We start from the raw sequence: 19,808 nt of genomic DNA, 5'->3' as shown, positions 1-19,808 counted from the left end.
AACGATTTGAGAACTGAGATGAATGAAAAACAAGGAGAGCTGAGTACTGATCGTGAGGGAAGGAAAGTGTTTGTTTTCAACAACGGTATACTACGCATCCCTGGAAGCGTCCAATTCACTGATCTTTACACTTCATTATCGTAATGGATATGTGCCCACAACCATTTCTATTTTGATACGCGAGAAGGAACTCGCAGCCGAACAGAATTTAGCCACTCCTTTCCCCTTCTCGCGTTTGCACGACTGCTGTTCGCCTTCGACGATGATCTTTGAGCAGACTAGAATGTTATGGTACGGTATGTTAGGACGAAAGGGTTGAGGCCATTTATCAAAGGGTCTCTATTGTCATTCTCGTTGCCAAATTCTTTTTTGACAGCCTAACAATATTGACGATGGTGTCTGGTTCGTCATCGGTTGCCCATGTGATTTTGCATTGAAATGTAGAAGTAGGATATAACCTTACTGCCAACCTTTCACTACAAGTTATGTAACCTTAAATTGGTGAAGGCTTTTGGTATCTATGGATGAAATACTTTTCCTATCCTAATCGGGTCACTCGTCGGTCCAGGCCGATGCAAATATAACGGCACGTAGAGAGTGAATACTGCCATGTCACTCTTTGACGAAGTACAGTGCCATTTCCTGGCAACTGTTCCTCATTCTTATTTTTACATTATTATGGAACAACTAGTATCTTGTTCAGTTGAGTGTGGCTAACACCTTTTGGTACTTTGTACTTTCTGTACTTTGTACATTTGGTAATTTGTTATGAAACCTCTTTTATTTAGTGCCACCAAAATAGAAAACTGATCATTAAAACTACTTGTTCGCTCTCTTTTTCCTTGTCCTTCTCAACCTCTTGAATATTATAGTTAACCGCGTATATCGTCGGTCTTGAGAGCACGAAGACTTCACACATACCTAAGATTATTCTTGCGTGAAACAGGAATTGTCTAGGAATAAGGAAAGCGGCGATTTTATACGAATCAGGAACGTCGACTTATCCCTTTTGTTAGGAGCAGGGAAACTTACCAATCCTCCGTCAAAACAACCTTTGCCAGGAGAACATAGTCACGTTTCGTATCGGCTTGTCTCGTGAATAGTTTTTCGCACCTATTGCGTGCCAAGGGTCACGAAAACGTGCTCAGAACAAAACAAACGTGACTAGGAAAGAAAACAATCTGATTCCTTTTCAGCACCACACAGTGGAGCGATTCCAAACTGTCATATTTGCATAAACATGTTTACCAAGTCATCTCCAAACTCGGAAAGTTCAAAAACACGCTCTGGACTCGTGATGCACCGCGATCTCATCATGCTCATGAGCAAACTGTACTCGTAATCTTTCAATATGAGCCGAAAAAACATCGTTTAGACTGTTGAATTTATTAATCAGGGTCTCGATGGCTTTAATTTTGAAATGGCATTTCCGTTGCCCTCGGCTATTCTCCGGAGATTCCCGAAGGATGAATGTCTCAGTACCTTACATGTTCGTGGGCCTTTGCAGCTCCCCGTTTCTCGATCCATGTACCGACTTCAATTCACAACATCAGTGGTGTGATCGCCCAATGCAGTAAAACCCCTGTTAAGCCCCCCCCCCCCCCCCTTCCCTCGTGATTTGAATCTTCTATTTACAATTATAAAATATGTCCAATTATTCTCACATTTGATTGGTCTTTTGCAGGACACGCTAAATGACGCCACTAGCAATTTTTTACTTGCTGGTACCTGAGCTGATGTGTGTAGTGGAGGTTGGTATGCAAATGAGTCACTCACTCACTCGTAACCCCAAGCTCAATCAACCAGCCAATCAACAGGCGCAGTTGTAGTGGCTCACTCGTAACTGGAACAGACTGGATTTAAATATCAGTAGGTGTTACAGTGGCATACAAGAACGATCTTGAATTATTTAACATATTTCAATTGGAGACAGGAAAAGAAATATCTATATGAATGTATTCCAGGATCATGAAACGAGTTTACGTCTAACCCTCTTCGTGCTTAAGTGGCACAAAATAACGCCGTAAACGAGATTGCAAAACATAAATTATATTATGAGTAGGACGCAAACATTGTACAGTGCGGAGCAAAACGTAGCTTCCTGCGTGTTTATAATATGTACTGTTTGTTTCAATTCTACCTGGCCTCTTCCAGGCGTTCAGTTAGTAACTGAATGTCTGGAAGAGGCTAAATTCTAGCTTTCATCAAAGGCCTTGACACTAATCGTGAATGAATTAAACAATATTGTACTGCAGTGCAACCTGTTACCAGAGTTAAAGAGACAATGTCACGAACTGCGCATGTGCGACGTTTCGATCGAAACTTGAAAAGTTCAGGCGGAAGTTTGAATTCGGCAAATTCAAAATAGTGTCGACTAGTGGGGAATTTGACTGCAATGAATAGCCCATGCTATTATAAAAACAGGGAGAAAGCTGTCATAACGGGATAATCTGGAAGGAGAAATATTCTTGTCAATTTAGGGGCTGCCTGTCAGTTCTGGATGCGATGCTTCCACGCAGTAAATACCGAATCTTGGCCAGTTGACGTGTTCCGCAGTGCATCTTGACCACCTTATCCTAATTGTCTTAGGAATATGTATTCACTTAACTTTTAACTGACGCAATGAACGTAGAAATCTGTGGAGATATGCTTGATAAAATAATTGAAAACTAGCGTGTGGTTCGTGGTTTGAGACGGTTTGAGATTCGGCATGACTTTTAGGCCATTAAACGCATCTCGACCTTTAAATCGTGACGTACCCCGGAATCTGCATTCAGTTAGCTTTCATATGGGGTATAAACCTTGGAAATCTGTGGAGATTTCGTAGAGAAGAAAATTTATTTGCATGAGACGAATAGCGCTGTGAATTTGAAAAGTGTGTGGATCGTGTTGCAATTTGACAGTAACTGGAATGCAATGCAACAAGATTTGTAAGCTGTTTTCACATCGTGACCATTAAATCGTCAAGTATTGTATATTCTGCATTAACGAAGCTGTTAGTAGCAGTGTTCAAGTCAGAAATCTGTAGAGATATACTAGAGAAAAAAAAAAAATATTTACACGAAACAACATTAGTGCGCACTGGTGAATTATGTAGTTGTCTTGATCACGCTGCAACCAGACGGGGCCGGAAACACGGCACGAGTTTTTTCAACGTCAACTGGCCTCAAAATAATTTAGTTTTGAGAATTATACTTTCTGTTAGTTCAACACAGTACGGTTAAATATTCCCTCTCCAGAGGAATTTTAAGCCGATGTGGAGAAAGCAATCTTGCACACGCGCAGCCCATTCACTGTCCCCTTAATGTTGATAATTAAGGGCAGTCAATAAGGAAAATTTACCTATTTTAAGACTAACGCACTCAGTTCTTCTTTGCCGGGATTCAGTTCCATTCTGTTTGGGAAATAATGAATCCGTGATTGATTTTTACCTAAAACGAATGCGTCACTGGCGGGCTACCCCAGGTCATTTTCAAATATAATATCTGAACGGTCACAACACATTACGCTAAATTCATATTGATAGGCTATTTCCCCTTGCCTCTGTGTGAAACCGAGTCTTCGTGCGTAACCATTCATATGCGGAGAGTATGTTTCACCAGCACGTTCCTTATCATATATACCAAGCTTATTTGCATATCAAAAGTTTGCACGAGGACTCGTTTTGAAACGGAGGCACACGGTATTACATTTATAACGAGCCCCTATTCCGGATACAGCGGACACCTCTACTAGCGAAAGCGGACTCCAACTCTAACATGAATTTTATTTTGGTAATTTCTATTGTTCAAAACCTCTATTAAATAGACTCGCATCTTTTGCTGCAGTTGTTGGCCTTTTGCTGGGTTTTGCCCCAGTTCAGGAATTCCCGAGAAAGAATCATCGATCGAGAAATTCGTACCAAGGATTACTGTAGCCAAGTGCAGTAGAGAGGAATTTTCCTTCGGATTTTTCATTCAAATTTCTAAGGATTTTCCTGTATCACTGGAAGGATCTTTTCTTCCAGCAGACCTAATGTATAAATCAGTGTTCTCAGTGACTTGATGACGGAGCACTGGTGCCTGGGTACACGCACAAAATAGTGTTGCATTCAGACACTGGGCCGGTACTCCAACGTACTTGAGTATCTTTTAGTGCCAGAGTCGAAACCTTGTACCCGGGCAAAGTACTTTAAAAAAAGGTTAGTTCACATTATATTAGTCCCCACTGAGAATCGTTCTCGGGCACTGTGCTCAGGCTCCAAGTATGAACAGAGGCTATAAGTGCATGATGCCAATTTTGGTCAAAGGGGATGCTTTCGGAAGTGAAACAAAGGCCAGCTCTCGTCATGGGTAGTTCGGCGGGCGCCACAAGAGCCAATGATCTTTTATGGGAGCTGAAAACAAACTTACTGAATATGTACAGCTATCATTTTATAGGTTTCTTTCCCCCCCCCCCCCCCTCGTCCCCGCCCCCGATCCAAACAAAGAAAAGTGGGAGGATCGCTATAAGAATATAATATACCTCTGATAATAAAGTGTATTATCGTTTGTCACACGATGTAGTCTCTTTAGATGTAGATCGCGACGTTTCGACTGCTTACTGCTAGTCTTCTTCAGGCGATAAGGTCGACTGATTGCACGGTATCATTTATATCACAAAGGTCGGCTGTGATTGGTGCATTTCGATCCTCCTATTGTTCCACTGTTCCGACGAGTAGCTGTTCCCTCAGTGGTCCGCTGTTGTACCGTTCTCCTGTTGTGTTTTTTGATCGTGGGCATCGATGCTTCAGGAATTTCAATTCTACTATCCCTGTTGATGTTATTATGATGTTATTGTCTGGGGAAACTGTGGGATAACTTTACGGAATAAGGTACAAAAGCTACAAAATAGAGCAGCCCGCGTTTTGACCTACTCAAACTATGACGTAGACGCTGGTCACCTGTTCAAACTTCTAGGGTGGAAAAATCTAGCTTGCCAGCAGCAAATTCAAAGAGCTACGACGGTTTACAGGTCTCTGGACGGGTTGGCTCCAGACTACCTCAGTTCTAAATTTGAAAGGCGAGAAATCGCATATGACCTAAGGGACTCTGTGAATAAACTCAATGTTCCATTACCGCGCACAGACTATTACAAAAATAGCTTTAGCTATAGTCGCGCCATTCTCTGGAACAGTCTTCCTTGTAACTTAAGGTGGTCTTATACCTACAAATTTTTTTTTTTTTGCAAAACAACTCTATGGAACAGTTTTGGTATCACGTTAAAGGACTTTGCACTCTGACTTCAAATATGAGCTTTTCCAGGTCACGTGCCACGATAGTTAATGAATAACTAGCTCCTTAGTGTTAAAAAGTGGTATTCATTATAAACACGATAACGTAATAATGAATGGTTCGAGAAGTATGGAATTAAATTCATCCTGTCCATAAGCAAGTTGTCCAGGAGACAAACCTCAGAAAACAGTGTTTTGAGGGGGTTTTTCTCGTGAAATGTTGAAAAAGTATATTAATATTAACTAATATTACTTATATTAACTAAATAACAGGGAAAAATTTCATAAATTGCAAATTTTGCAGGTTTAAGACCTAGATAATTGTGTCATTTATCAATGTTGAAAATTTGACAACATTCGGTTAAAACCCAGTGGAGATATCGTGTGCGAGATATTGATGATCCGTCTATTTGGTCATTTTGACAAATAAGGCTTTAAAGTTTTACTTCGGTCTCCGCGAGCCCAAATTAGCCCTGTGAACTAGGGGGGGGGAGTTAGGGGCAGGGGGAGGGGTATATTTAAAGGTTTTACATAAATGTTTCATTGAACACCCGAATACACACCAGTCATAGAAATGTTAACCAAGTATAAGGAGCGTATAAGATGGTAGAAGAAACAATGTTCAGGACCACGATGCAAAATTCTCATAACTACACATCTTTAAAGCGTTTGTGTAAAGTATCATTAAAATGTACAGAACTGAATCCATTTTGTGAGTACTTTTAGACTGTAAACAATGGTTGCTATGGGTGTTGCTATGTTGAAATATAGCTAGAAGTGTTCAGATTTCGTAATATAAACGTAAATTCAGGAGTAATTAAAGGAAAATCTTTTCAAAATACGATTTGCAAATGGACAGGGATGTTGAATCTTCATGTTCCAAAAAAATGGTTTTCTGGAGAAAAATTTATATCTGAGAGTATAAGACCCCCTTAAGGGAAGCAGAGTCCCTTGGGCAATTCAAACGACTACTCAAAGAAGAACTGTAAGGCACGGCATTCGTGGAAAGCAGCTTTTTATTTTAAATATTTCTCATTATATCAGAATTAGGTATTTTTATAGGTATTTTTTTAAAGCTGACGAATTTTGTACCGTGGATAATTAAAGATTTTTACCTACCTACCTACCTACCTACCTACCTACCTACCTACCTACCTACCTACCTACCTACCTACCTATCTACCTATCTATCTATCTATCTATCTATCTATCTATCTATTAGGGTGAAGACTTATGTGAATAGCTTCCTTGACCCTACGTGTGTACCAGTGAGGATCTCGATCAATAAACTTGACCTCATTCCAGATAGGATATTGGCCGGTCTCGTGGGTGTGTTCAGAAACGGCGGAGGTCTGGGTACGGGCGAGTCGTATATCCCTGTCATGTTCTTTGATCCTCTCCTGCATAGATCTGCCTGTTTCTCCGATGTAGACTTTGCCGCACTCACGGGGAATCCTGTAGACAACACCATCTTGTTTAGCCGGGTTGACGGTGTCCTTTGGTCGCACTAAGTGTGACCGAAGTGTCGTGTCGGACTTGAAGACGGTGCGAATGCCTTGTTGTTCTAGGCAGCGGCGGAGAGATTCCGAAACTCCTTGAACATAAGGTAAAACGGCGGTGGATTTAAATTCCGCGACGGGCTCTCTTCTTGGGGTTGTTCGTGCCTTTGTGATCTTCTGCACAAACGAGGAGGGATATCCGTTAGAAACAAGTACAGATGGCAGATGTTTCTTCTCTCCAGCGATTACTGATGGTTTGGTCACGAGACGTTTAGCCCGGTCGTACAGACACTTCACAATACCGCGCTTTACTGACTGAGAGAATACCATAAAAGAGATTATTACCATAAAAGAGATTTTATGGTAGCTGAAAACAAATTTAATGAGCGTACTGTAGGTATATCATTTAAAACACGTTTTCCTTGGAAACTGAAACAGTATCACCACATAGAGCCTGAAGCCGCCATGGCCAGTAAAGCAGTAGAATTCTCCTTTCCTGAGTGAACATCGGGACTTTGGTGTTATAAAACATTAGCATAGTACAAGAGTCCTGTAACAACTGAGTAGCCGACTATTATGGACAGAACCTTGAACAGGCGACTGTCACGTTCTGCAAGCTCCCGCTGGAAGATTTCAAAGAAAGTCACATACAAAAATGTCCCATCTGCAATCCCTTGTAAGATGCCCGAGGCAAAACTGCTTGATTGTTCACTAGAGTTGCGTAGTACTGCCATACCGATCGCTGTTCCTAGCTATCGGACCATGAGCTCGAGTTTTCAAGATACATTGTATCAGTTATTGTTACTCGCTCGCCGATAGAGCTTCAAAGGAGGATCTCGACAGCGTCTCGAGTGAGAAACAGCGAACTAATCCCCAAACACAGTCAACACTTTCGACCATGTGCTTTCTTTTTTATTACACTCATACCGCAATGGCTTATGGGAGTTACAACTCTAGGGGGATTATGGGTTACGACCCTCACATTATTTATTTTATAACTGAATACTAAATAAGGAATCAATGGAATTTGAAACGAAACTGCCACATTAAGATGTTCACTTACACGGCACGAAAAATCGCCTTTACCGCGCGTCAAATGAGTTGTTAAAGGTTTTGTAAAGGTCGCCTTTGCACGCTTTTGACGATCTGTGACGCGAATCAAAGATCATCTGTGAATAAACCTTTACCACCGAATCAAAGGCGTGAAAGGCCGTTTTTACTCACCTGTGAACGCCTGTGTTTTTAGGGTTAAAAGTGATCCTTTGATACGCCTTTGCGCACTGTCAAAGGCGGGTCAAAAGTGTAATCAAATTTGTCTGCGATTCCAGTCAAAGGTTTGCTAAAGACGTGGTCGAAGATGGCTGTGACGCAGGCCAAAGGTTTGTCAAAGGTGCTCCGCGCGTTCCGCGCTCGCGCGTCTCGCCCGAACTTCTCGCTCGCGCTCCTCTTTCGCGATTCGCGACAGTTGATCACGTTTCGCGCGATCCACATCTTATACGCATTTTTCTGCTTGCTACACTAGCTTTGTAGCACCGCATACGAAGGATGCAATCATATCCGTACTCTTGTTTTATGTCTGACAAGTTTTGAAGATTATGTCAGCTTTAATAAGGTTATTTTGTACCAAAACTCTTGACAAACGTTAACGGAAAAGCGGCTCGGAAAGATCATTGCACCTGATTTTAGGAAAATAAATGTACTCAACTTAATTCATCTCAGTTTTAATTTCTTTTCCCGTTTTTATCAAGAGTAAATACCTTCAAGTACCTTACATAAATGTTTTGGGCTTCAGATTTCAAAAAGCCACGTTACAGGCTTGGTTTCAAACTACACGTAATGCGACTGATCATGAGGAAAACATTGTTCTATCTATCGTGAAAACAACAGTCAACAAATTTTCCATGGTATAAAGCGCAATTATCTAACATTGAAGTACTATGGCTAAATTCTCAGTTCCTTAAATTTACTAGACCAGACTAGACAATAGAGAGGATAACCGCAAAATTTCGGGAAAGATATGGCAAACTTTGCACAAAAGTCAACTAGTGTAAAAGCCTCCTTTCCAGATGGCACGTACAGTCCGTTGCATGGAACTCCCAATGTTTTGGCAATTCTCCTTTTCTGCTGCTTGCACTTGCTAATTCTTGCATTATAAGTGGAATAGAATGCAGTGTCTTCCACTTCTTTCTCATCAAAGTGGTTAAACTGCCTTGTTGGGGTCAATGCCAACTGAATCCCCATGCTTTCTAGGGAAGACACATTTTGACAAAGTCTAAGGCGTTGACGAAATTAATTAATGCATCTTCACTGGATAAGTCCATCCTGTCAACCATTGCTTGTCCGCATTTGTCTAAACAGAAGTAAACAGACAAAAACGTTGGAAATGAATATTAAGGGTGAATCTTGGCATTCTATTCCTTAAAGTTAACCCATGGTTTTTGCTAATATCACAATAATAAAACGTGACCAATCAGATCATTACTCCTCCTCCGAATAGTTTGTGCTTCTGTCAATAGCAAATATGTATTTAATGTTACCGCAGATTTGGAATTTTAATCTTAAACTCAGTCCACTAACAAAAGAACGGTGAAAATAGTCTTGTCTGTAGTCCATAAACATATTTTCGCTCACGCGGTTGGTCTAAATGCATCACGTGACCGAATATGCCCCAGGTAAAACCGGGCAAAATATGAGTAATATTCCTCATTTTCAAAAGATCCAGTGTGTTGCGTAATATACTTGACTGAGGATAATTAACACAATAGCTCCATATTTTGACTTTAAAAATATGTAAGGATATATGTCTTTCGCATTATGTGCTCCTCAAAGCTCACGGTTTTTCTTGAGCTTTGCTCTAAGAAAACTGTTTGCTAATCTGGGAACTGGTACTGTCTGTGGACAAATATTTTCATCAGAGTGCATAACACGTTTCAGAGAAATGCATGAGTCATGCATAGAAGAGGGGACTCAATTGGTAGCCTTTTTTTTTTTGTATTTCTCTCCATTCTACTTAGAGATTTGGTCACACAGATATGTCATTAAGAGCCAGTTTAACAAGCTAATTTCACCGGCTGAACAAGGGCTTATCCCCAGCTAGAATTTCATAAGAGAACAAAGACTTGGGGTCATTTTAAAAGTGCACAGCTTGGCACAAATAAACAAAAAGCTTAAAGCCAGTTCACCAGTCCATCTGTCTGCCTGTCTCTTACAGACATCTCACAACAAAGATCTTTTATGGTTGCAAAATAGCAATCTAAAAAACCAACAAATCTGACATAAACTGTGACAAGAAATGAGGAATACACACACCTTTGGGAATATTGCTGTTCCTGTGTAATTTCCACAGATCTCTTCATGATCAGTAGTGTTATCTTTTTCCTTATTTTCCTTGTAGATCATATGTGAAAAGGAGCAATAAACATATCAACAGTTAGCAACTACTTGTACACTTTTTTTCCACTGAAAAAAATTCCTGAAATTGAATAATTTAACATGAGACATGCCTGCATGGAATCGCATAGCTGTTGCATTCATTGAAACAAAAATCCAGTGCAAGATGATGAATACAACCACTATGACTCCCAGCAGCCGCATCTCATAGAGGGAAATGGCCATTATCCAGACAAATTTGCCAACAAAATTTTAAATTGAGTAAAGCAAATGAAGGCCTTTGTCAATTACTTTTACTAAGTTATTATCAAATCCTCTACACCTTAAATTCTCTACTGATCCCATCAATAGTTATGAATTAATCATATTATTAATTTTGCTTGAAAAAATTTGGTTTGGAAACCTGATGGCCAAACCAAAACAGTTGATATTGCAGACAACCACACAAAATTTAGATGCAAAACTCAGCTTTTACCAATCAAAAACCAACATTTCCTGAGACTTGGTTGCAAACTTTGATTCATTTACCAAAAAGATTCCCATCCCTTGCATGTTTTCAACAACATTTTAATTTCTTAATTTTTGTCCAGGTGAGCCAGTTGATGTATTTGACCCATAAGAAAGACAACATTTCCTCACTCAATGTCCTTAAATGAACCAAAAAGAAACAACTTTTTTTCACAGAGTGATGAGACTATAATAAAAATGATCAATTAAAATAATATTAATAAATTATAGCCAGGTTTTTTAAATCTATTTATATACTTTCTTTGCTGGAAAAAGATACAAAAAGTTGTGGCTGAAGAAGTTATAAATGGTCTATGCTACAAAATATAGAAATTATAACAAATGAATATTCCAACCTGTTACTTACCAAAATGTTGTGATGTTTGCACACTTTGGAGAACTGCATGATTAAACTGCATCTGAGTTGACTATATGAACTACAAAGTTGCATATTGTATCCTCTCTCAATTTATTCTGTTAATATCTTCAGTTCTCCTAGAATGGCTAGCTGAAGGATAAAAACAACATTCATAAGCAAATTTCCACTAGTCAGTTTTTAATTGGCATTTAATTGTCTACTGCTCAAAAGACCAAGACATGAAACTCTAAAACTATTGGTACAGTCAAGAGAGGTCACATAATAATATTATTATGAGGTCAGCTTTTTAATTTGCAACTAATGGCAAGTTTGATTTTTATCAAACATTGTAACAATTTCACCCACTAAAGATAAGCTGGATTATGTGTACTAAAGACATCCATGGTCGAGTGTCGATCAATACCCTTGATCGATACTCTCAGTCGACACTCGATCAACACCTGATCGATACTCAATCGACACTCCATAGATACTCAATCTATATTTCTATTACTCAGTTTTGCAAATGTCACAGGGTAGGTGCATTTGATCACCTGGTATGACACCATTCTTAGCCCAGGAGACAGTTCAAAATGTCAAATGCCTGGCAAGTTCATGGTGGGGGGAGGGGGGGGGGGGGTGGCCAGGAGATAGTGGAGTTCCAAATGACTGATTCATAGGCCTGATACAACAAATATCAAAACATATTTTTACTACAGTTGCTACTGATCTTGCAAACTGATTGTCATCACAGTGGTCAAAATTTGTTGTGGACTCACTCAGCTGTGTTTCACGAGTCCACAACATTTTGGTCACTGTGATGATGCGTATCATTGTCAATAAGAGTGCAGACCCCGCTAAACCACATTCGATTTGTTAAATTCACACCAGTGAAGTCATTTATCAACATCAATGAACAAACATCATCATAATTTCAACTGTGGCGACAAACAGAGCTTTTTTCAATAGAATGGTAACTAGAGACAAAACCAAAAACTTATCCATAGATTAAATTTTCAGAGTCAACAACTCTTTCAATGGTATAATTAATATAATAATTAAGTCAGGTCGAGATGGTTTGTCATGAATGGCTGACTGAGTTTTTCCTTCAATGCAAATTTCCTTTACATCTACATGAGCTTTCTTTCAAGGGAATTGCTTAAGCTCAGAAATTACCAGAGGCATAGTGCACAACAATTTATACGAAGATAGGGTTAAGTTTAAGCTTAATTATTGAGTTACGTTTATTTCAAGCACTGGTCGTGCTAAAATCTATGCTATAATGGACACTTCAATTTAATGCACAAGACTTGACTGAGTAAGGAAAAAATATTACCTTTGTCAACTTTTGTAAATAAGTATATGTGAATTGAAAATAAAGTCTTGTCTTTTCTTAACGAAGAGCTTTGCCGATGAACTGAGATTCAGTCAAGTGCAATTAATCTTCGACCAAAATGTTTTCGCCGAGGATCTGTCCTACTATGAATATACGCAATTCATAACTCTTTATTCCTTTATGTAGCCATTGCTGCGTTTAATTTACTTTTTCAACTCCGTTATTCTCTGAACATTGAAAACAAATGAACGAAATTCAAAGACTTACCTTTCCTGGTCCAAAACACAGTGAAAATTTCACCAGATCCGCCATAATGAAGCCAAATGAAGAAAAATGTCTGCTTTCCTCACAGCCGACTTCGTTGACTTTTAGTCTCTCTCTGATCGGCCAGAAAAATGCGGGAAGCCACTGGCAGCCACGTTTTTCCCGCTGTTTTCGAGCTGTTTTCTTGTGCCACCTCCAGGTCAAGTGAAAACTTTTTTATTAAAAAAATACACATTGGCAAGAAAGCAAGCTTTCATTTAATCGTTAAAACAGAAAAAAATAAGAAAACGCAGGCTATTAGGGCGTTAAAAGAGGAGTCGCAGGATATGGCCATATTTGACCTCACCTTTGACATGACATGACGTAGGATCAAAGTTGTACAAAGCCATGACGCCTTTGAACGCCTTTGACATAAGAGATCAAAGGTATGCAAAGCCGTGGTGTCTTTGAACGCCTTTAATGCGCGTCAAAACTTAAGTCAAAGTTATTGACATGTTTGACCTCACCTTTAACAGGGATCAAATGTATAGCAAATCCATAAGATATTTGATTCCTCCTTTGACGTGGGTCAAAGGTGGAGTCAAAGTTAACATCACATTTGCCCTCTTCTTTGTCATGGATCAAATGTATCGGCAAAGCCATGACAGTTTTGACATACATTTGATGCACGTCAAAGTTTGGATCAAAGCTATGATCATATTTGACCTCGACTTTGACCAGGATCAAATTTAGAGTAAATCCAATTTTTCGTGCCGTGTTATTTCTGTGTGAACATCACGTGAAAATCTCTAAGAACATTAGGCAATAAGTTAAACTAGTATTAACCGTAGATGAAAGAGCGCGTTCGAGTATTGATAGGTTTGGTATGTTAAAAAAGCAAAAATTCTAGGAACAGCATTTTGTACCTGAGCTGTTAGGTGGGCGTGAAATTGGCCACCCTCCAGCAGGAGCGAAAACAAATGAATTGATCGCAAAGCATGTGCATACGAGAGGGTTTGTAGCTCGAGATTTCTATCGCGTGATAGTTGGCGAGGGCGCCGCCCGAGTCAACTACGCCCTCGTATAAATCTACTAGTCGTTCAAAATCTCTTCACAGACACTTTGAAAACAAGCAATAGACTGCAAGGCTGGTACTACGTGAAAAACGTTTCGAGACACCAACATGACAAGAACCGATAAAGTAGGATCGCAACAGTGGACAGCTGTTTCGCCCTTCTTGGGGCTCGTCAGCACTGTGTAGCGAAGATATGTAACGCCAGCCCAACAACCAACGCACATAATATTGCAAAATGACCCGTGCACTATATCAAGTTCCGTACTTTGAATTCACTTGCGCCCCGAAACACGCGTTGCCACATCACATATTTCGGGGCGCAAGGAGACAAAGTGTCAAGATTGGTCTCTCGAAAAGCAAAAGAATAAATGTGGCTGGACAAGGCCAGCCTAAACATTTAAACATTCAACCGCATGGCCAGTACCATGCTTAAAAAACGCAGCGTATCCGTAGTCCGCAGTCCGTGTTTTATACTGATCGTGTAAATCGACAAAAACGATGCCTGTTCCGTCGGTATGCGAGACGACGTGCTTTCATTACCAAAACTAGGACAATTATTATGTCTATGAACACGACTTTGAATCGCCTTGGTCTTGGGAGTCCTTTGGGCGAACAGCTACAGGGCATTTTCATTTCCGAAACAAAGAAACGGAGGACATGTTGGTGTACCAAAGCAATCCTGTGGGAGTTGACTCATTTCCTATGTCAACACTTTCGTTGGTTTATGTTACATAATTTGCGCACCGAAATCTAGGCCAGCGAGGGGGAGGCGGAGACGGAGAGGTGGGGGGGGGGGGGGGGAATTGGTGTCCACAGAAAGATACATGCACGTAAAATCGAATTTTGCCGCATTACCCGAGTAGAACTGCGTTCTCTCGAACGCAATTACTGCACTTTTAATTTACCTAGCGCTAGTGTTTCGTCACCAAACCGACGGATGTGCTAAAAACTCAGACATCAGACCGGAAAAGTCAGACCCTCTGGTGGGTATATACGTTACGGGTGAGGCTATTACTAGAATGAGCCAAATATCATGAACAGGCTCCACGTTTGGATCTCCTCGATCGCCATTTTTTTAGCGCTCCTACGTTCGCTTCGCTCGCCGACTTTTTTTCGCCCTCGCTGGGAGCCTGTTCAGTTGAAACGTTGTACCTCTTGACTTCACCTGTTGATGAACCAGATTTAGTTTTCTTGCTTTCATTGTTACAATTTTCCTCCTTGATGTACTAAATTTCAAGCCAGTTAATTGTATCAAGGAAGAAACCCATGAAGTCATGATACCCTTGGGAGGCCCTTTGCGGATCACAAGTTCTCGTCCCGTGAGTCTCAAAAGTTCAGGCCCCAAAACTTCATAATAACTTCATAACACACAGAAAAATTTTATCTACGAAAAACGTTTATTCTCCCCGACGTAATGGAAGAAACACTAGCGGTTCGCACGAGCCGTTAAATAATAGGAACTTGGGTGATGTTGTTAAACTCGCAGAGCATTGCCAGCTAACAGCCCCCTAAGAGGCATGCGGGGTGCCGAAAACACACTTGATTACGACATATATATTTCATATACTACCAAGCCACAGGTGTTGTAATCTAGATAACATGGCTTGTAATTTTACTGTTAGAAGCCGGACACAACAGTTGTATAGCTCGAAAGTCTCGTGTACACGTACCAGACTTAACATAGTGCTAGCAGCACTGGCAGTTTACAGGCCTCCGTCTACCCTCTAGACTCGATTACCAGCCTCCCCGAAGCCGGGGAGGAACGTAGACCGGACCCGAAAGAGCGGCTGAAATCGAGCCTATCTCCCCGTGGGCCCATTATTTTATGCCCATCGACAGATAGGTCTTTTCTTGTTGTTCTACTCCTTGGTGTAAGGTTTGCCTTGATTATTTTTCTTGTTTGCGATATTTCACACTTGTAGTTCAGTTTCTGGGTTTTATTTCCAAGTGACTGGGAAACTTGAATTTTGTTCGGAGATTGTGAATATCCAGATATTCATCGTACTATATGCCCAGTGCGGCGTAAAAGTTTCTTTCACAGGCAAAGATACCGATGTCGCCACGTTTGCTGCTCATTCTAAAGCGATAAGAAGTCGAAACGGTATTTGGATCTTCCTCTAAAATCTTCGGCAACATTCGGAAGCCTGTTAATTAAATGTTCGGAAATGTCCGGAATCGTTTCTATACCTTCGGGAAACATTCTGAAAATCCTCACGTGAGACCAATATAAACACTAGAAGCTGCTCTGATTTATCAGAATGAGAAGTTTCTCGGTATGAAAAAAAAAAAACAAAAAAAAAACCACTTACTTGAAACGCGAAACGTTGCCAAAAAGTTGCCGGGCTTGCCGAAATAATTAGGGGTGGGGGACCGTAAGTATGGTTTCCCAAAAAACTTTTCAACTACTTCCGCAACTGTTACTTTCGCACGTCTGTAGAGAGTGTTTCAGCGCTAATAATGCAGTTTCGAGCAGTCGTCGTCCTTCCCTTCCTCGAAGCAGTTAATTCCGCTTTCAACAACTTTAGTTTGCTTAGTTTTAAAGGAATGCACTTTCACCGGAGCGGTAGACTGTTTTGATTTTTCCTAAAGGAACACGACCACATTTACCGACCTAATTGGAAACAGAGGCAAACGATTTTTCATTCAACCAGCAATTCTTGGTTACATTTATATTTCCTGTCGCGAGTAAACACACGATTGCTACCAATAGTTTTTGTTGCGATCCACGTCTGGTTGCGATCTACAGTAGAACCCCGGTGACTCGAGCTCGGATAACTCGAACTCCCCTGCTACCTCGAACCAAGTCTTGGATTTGGATTTGACCCCACTTTTCAGTTATTTTCACTCGGTTAACTCGAACTCGGATAACTCGAATTCCGCGCTAACTCGAACTAAATTTCTTTTCCCTTAATAAAAATTTACCCCGATAACTCGAATTCTGGTTCATGTAACTCACCACGGAAGTCATCCCATTAGCTTTTCTTGTCCTGTAATCGGTAAAAACTAACACTACAGTAATTTGATTTTAATAAGTGCAACCGACCGTTCACATATTTGACAGTCATTTCCCGATCTTCAAGTTTGAGCTACCGGGGTTCTATTGTATATATGAGTAGCTTCACAGGAATTCACCAAAAGTAACCTGACGTTGCGTCATTCTCTCGTGATTGCAATGCTCGAATGTTATTGGCTGCTTTCTCGTGATATTTATTTGGAAAACCGGTACATAAACATTGTCTACACATACTCTTTTTCTATCATAATTCCTTGCACGTATTCGTCACGAGACCCTAAATATCATCATAGTTAGAGGTGAGCTATTTCCTTGACTTTCTCCGGGACTTATTCAGTATTCCAAGATTTAGCAAGATTCGCGAAACGAGATGGATGACGAAAGCATCAAGGGGATTACAATCGCCATTTTGTTTTTACTCACGCTCTTCGCCGGTCTCCTTCCTCTGAAAATTCGACCCAGCACAGGACAGGGAAACGTAAGACAACGGTTCCTCAGCCTCTGCAACTGTTTCGCAGGAGGAGTATTCTTCGCCACGTGCTTGCTCGATCTGCTGCCGATGATCAGAGACAAATATGAGCAAGCTTTCAATCTAGCCGGCATCCATACGGTTTTTCCCGTAGCTGAGTTCACGACTTGTGTTGGATTCTTTCTGGTTTTGACTGTAGAGCAGATAGTGCACACATTTCAGGATTCTTCATTGCTGCACGGATCTCACGGGAGCCACAGCCACAACGAACCACTTTTAGGTGATCGGTCAGCAGGGGACGGTTTTTATTCTTCTTCGAGCAGTTCTTTTCGTCCTCAACAGCGAAAGAAAACCAAAGCAGGGGAATCGAGTTTTCGGGTTTATATCTTGATTCTTGCCTTGTCGATGCACTCAATATTCGAAGGTCTAGCTCTTGGCCTCATTACAGACGTTGATCGTTTGGTGCAGATTGCAGTAGCTATCGTAATCCACAAATCGATAATTGCATTTTCTCTCAGCGTGAACTTGGTGCAACACGAGATGGAAACGAAAACCGTTGTAAAATCAGCCGTTCTGTTCTCTGTAATGAGTCCGATAGGAATAGCGATCGGTATGGCGGTACTACGCGGCTCTAGTGAACAATCAAGCAGTTTTGCCTCGGGCATCTTACAAGGGATTGCAGATGGGACATTTTTGTATGTGACTTTCTTTGAAATCTTCCAGCGGGAGCTTGCAGAACGTGGCAGTCGCCTGCTCAAGGTTCTGTCCATGATAGTGGGCTACTCAGTTGTAACAGGACTCTTGTACTATTCTAATGTTTTAGAACACGAAAGTCATGATGTTCACTCAGGAAAGGAGAATTCTACTGCTTTACTGGCCATGGCAGCTTCAGGCTCTATGTAGTGATACTGTTTCAGTTTCCAAGGAAAACTTATTTTAAAAATATACCTGTGCACTCAGTAAATTTGTTTTCAGCTACCTTAAAATCTCTTTTAAGCCCCTATGTGCTTCTGCTAAAGGAAAGTAAAGGTTTTAGAGGTATATTATATTCTTAGAGCTATCTATCCTCCCACTCTTCTTTGTTTGGGTCTGGGGGGGCGGGGCAGGGTCTCTATTATAGGCGTGATATGTGTTGAACAGAGATTAACTTGTTACTTAAGTTTTTTAATATATATATATATTATAAATTATGGGTACTTAATTGGGCTTACCTAAATTATTACATTTCTCTTAATTTAATTGTTGTGAAACACTGTTCAAAAATTTAAAGTTAACCTTGAGGTGAATAAGATGTTCACCTTGAAAAGCCTGATAGGCTTATTTCAAATTGACTGGAACAAAGAATTCTAAGATGCAGTTGAATGCCCTTATCTTGAACTCTCAAGTGAAAATGAACACCTGCATCTCACATTGACCCTTACCCACAGTGCCATTTTTATTTTGCCATTTCATGTTTTAAGTATGCTCGTAAAATCTATATATTCAAATCTATATTTTCTCAGTGTTAAGAAATAAGGGGTCTCTTAGTTTTTTAGAGTTCTTTTAGTTTTTTAGAAGACATTCAAGTTTTCAGAAAAGTGATATATTTGTGTGAAAGATGTTGATGTTAGATTAACATGTTTATTTCCAAGTTGTAAAGACAATGTTAGCTCATCTTGTTTAAGGTAGTATTTCATATCTTTACCACTGAACTTTGCCACTTTACAGAAAAACTGGCATGCTTATTTACAATAATTATTACTACGGTAATTACTAAAATCAGGAAAGCTGCAGATGTCATAAATCAGCCAAGTACAACAATTATCAATACCTTTGAAAAATTGTAATTATATTTCTTCATGCTATTCTTCAAATTTGAGTTTTTCATGAATTGTGTAGTACAAAAAAAATATATCCCATCTGTTTTCTCAATTTCAGATTTTATTTGATATTCAACAATTAGTTTTTCACCTCAGTACCCTTTCATTTGATCGTCTGTACCTGCTATGCATGGCATGAGTACAAAGAGAACAATCAACAAATACGACAGCTTGTGTATAATTCCACCGTGTAAGATTGTTTTTTCTCCAAGATGTTCATCCTTACCATGTTTATATTAATTAAGAAGTTTGTTGAATAACATATTACAAAGTTTTAAATTCATGAATAAAAATATAAATATTTTGTGAGATAAGTTTTTTCCAAATGATAATAATAAAGATAATAAAGAAATTGAATTGACGCTATTGTGTTTGGGTTTTATGGTCTTTGGAACAAATTACATTTGTATTATTGATTAGGAACTTCATAAAGGGTCCTCATGTAGCCTCTTTCTGGCATGCAGTTAGTTGGGGCGCAGTGCAAGAAACAGCGCTCGCTGCGCTTTTTTTATTTTTTCGCACACCATTCTTCGCAATGTGCTCCAACCAACTGAACGCCTGGAAGAGGCTAGTCCTCATGCAAAACGTTTCACATGAAATTGAGTTTCATTCGTATGAAAATGAATGTGTAGGTGGCATGTTTACATATGAATAGTTTGATGTGGAGACTCCTTTTTGCACAAAGGGAAAAGGTTGAAAAAACATACCGTATTAACAACTTCTATTACCTTGTCAGGCTAACCAGTTCCTTCTTTGCTGACAAGAGAATAATCACTGCCAGTGAGCAGGAGAGCACTTGTTGATAATA

At 40.0% G+C, this 19,808-nt stretch overlaps 1 protein-coding gene and 1 long non-coding RNA gene across 3 annotated transcripts; one reads left to right on the top strand and one right to left on the bottom strand.

Annotated features, from left to right (window-relative positions):
* Positions 1-7,640: 7,640 nt before the first annotated feature.
* Positions 7,641-14,398, bottom strand: LOC149108456 (uncharacterized). Of its 2 annotated transcripts, none has more exons than XR_016208963.1 (3): positions 11,015-14,398; positions 10,060-10,137; positions 7,641-9,100 (listed from the first exon to the last, which is right to left on the bottom strand). It is a non-coding gene; the product is annotated as an uncharacterized LOC149108456 (long non-coding RNA). The 2 variants fall into 2 exon arrangements; XR_016208964.1 differs by lacking the exon at positions 7,641-9,100 and having other exon boundaries at positions 10,061-10,137; positions 11,015-11,155; positions 11,560-14,398.
* A 2,452-nt stretch (positions 14,399-16,850) lies between these two features.
* On the top strand, positions 16,851-19,361 carry LOC110066783 (zinc transporter ZIP3-like). Its single transcript, XM_020774023.2, has one exon. The coding sequence runs from the start codon at positions 17,043-17,045 to the stop codon at positions 18,042-18,044; it is 1,002 nt and encodes a 333-aa protein (XP_020629682.2). The 5' UTR covers positions 16,851-17,042; the 3' UTR covers positions 18,045-19,361.
* Positions 19,362-19,808: the final 447 nt, after the last annotated feature.

Source organism: Orbicella faveolata, unplaced genomic scaffold (genome assembly GCF_042242905.1).
Source record: "Orbicella faveolata isolate gen_17 unplaced genomic scaffold, um_ofav_v1 contig_26, whole genome shotgun sequence".
In the NCBI taxonomy this organism is placed as follows: Eukaryota; Metazoa; Cnidaria; class Anthozoa; order Scleractinia; family Merulinidae; genus Orbicella; species Orbicella faveolata.
The sequence above is the reverse complement of the archived record's forward strand: the minus strand, read 5'-3'. Positions and strand labels throughout refer to the sequence as shown.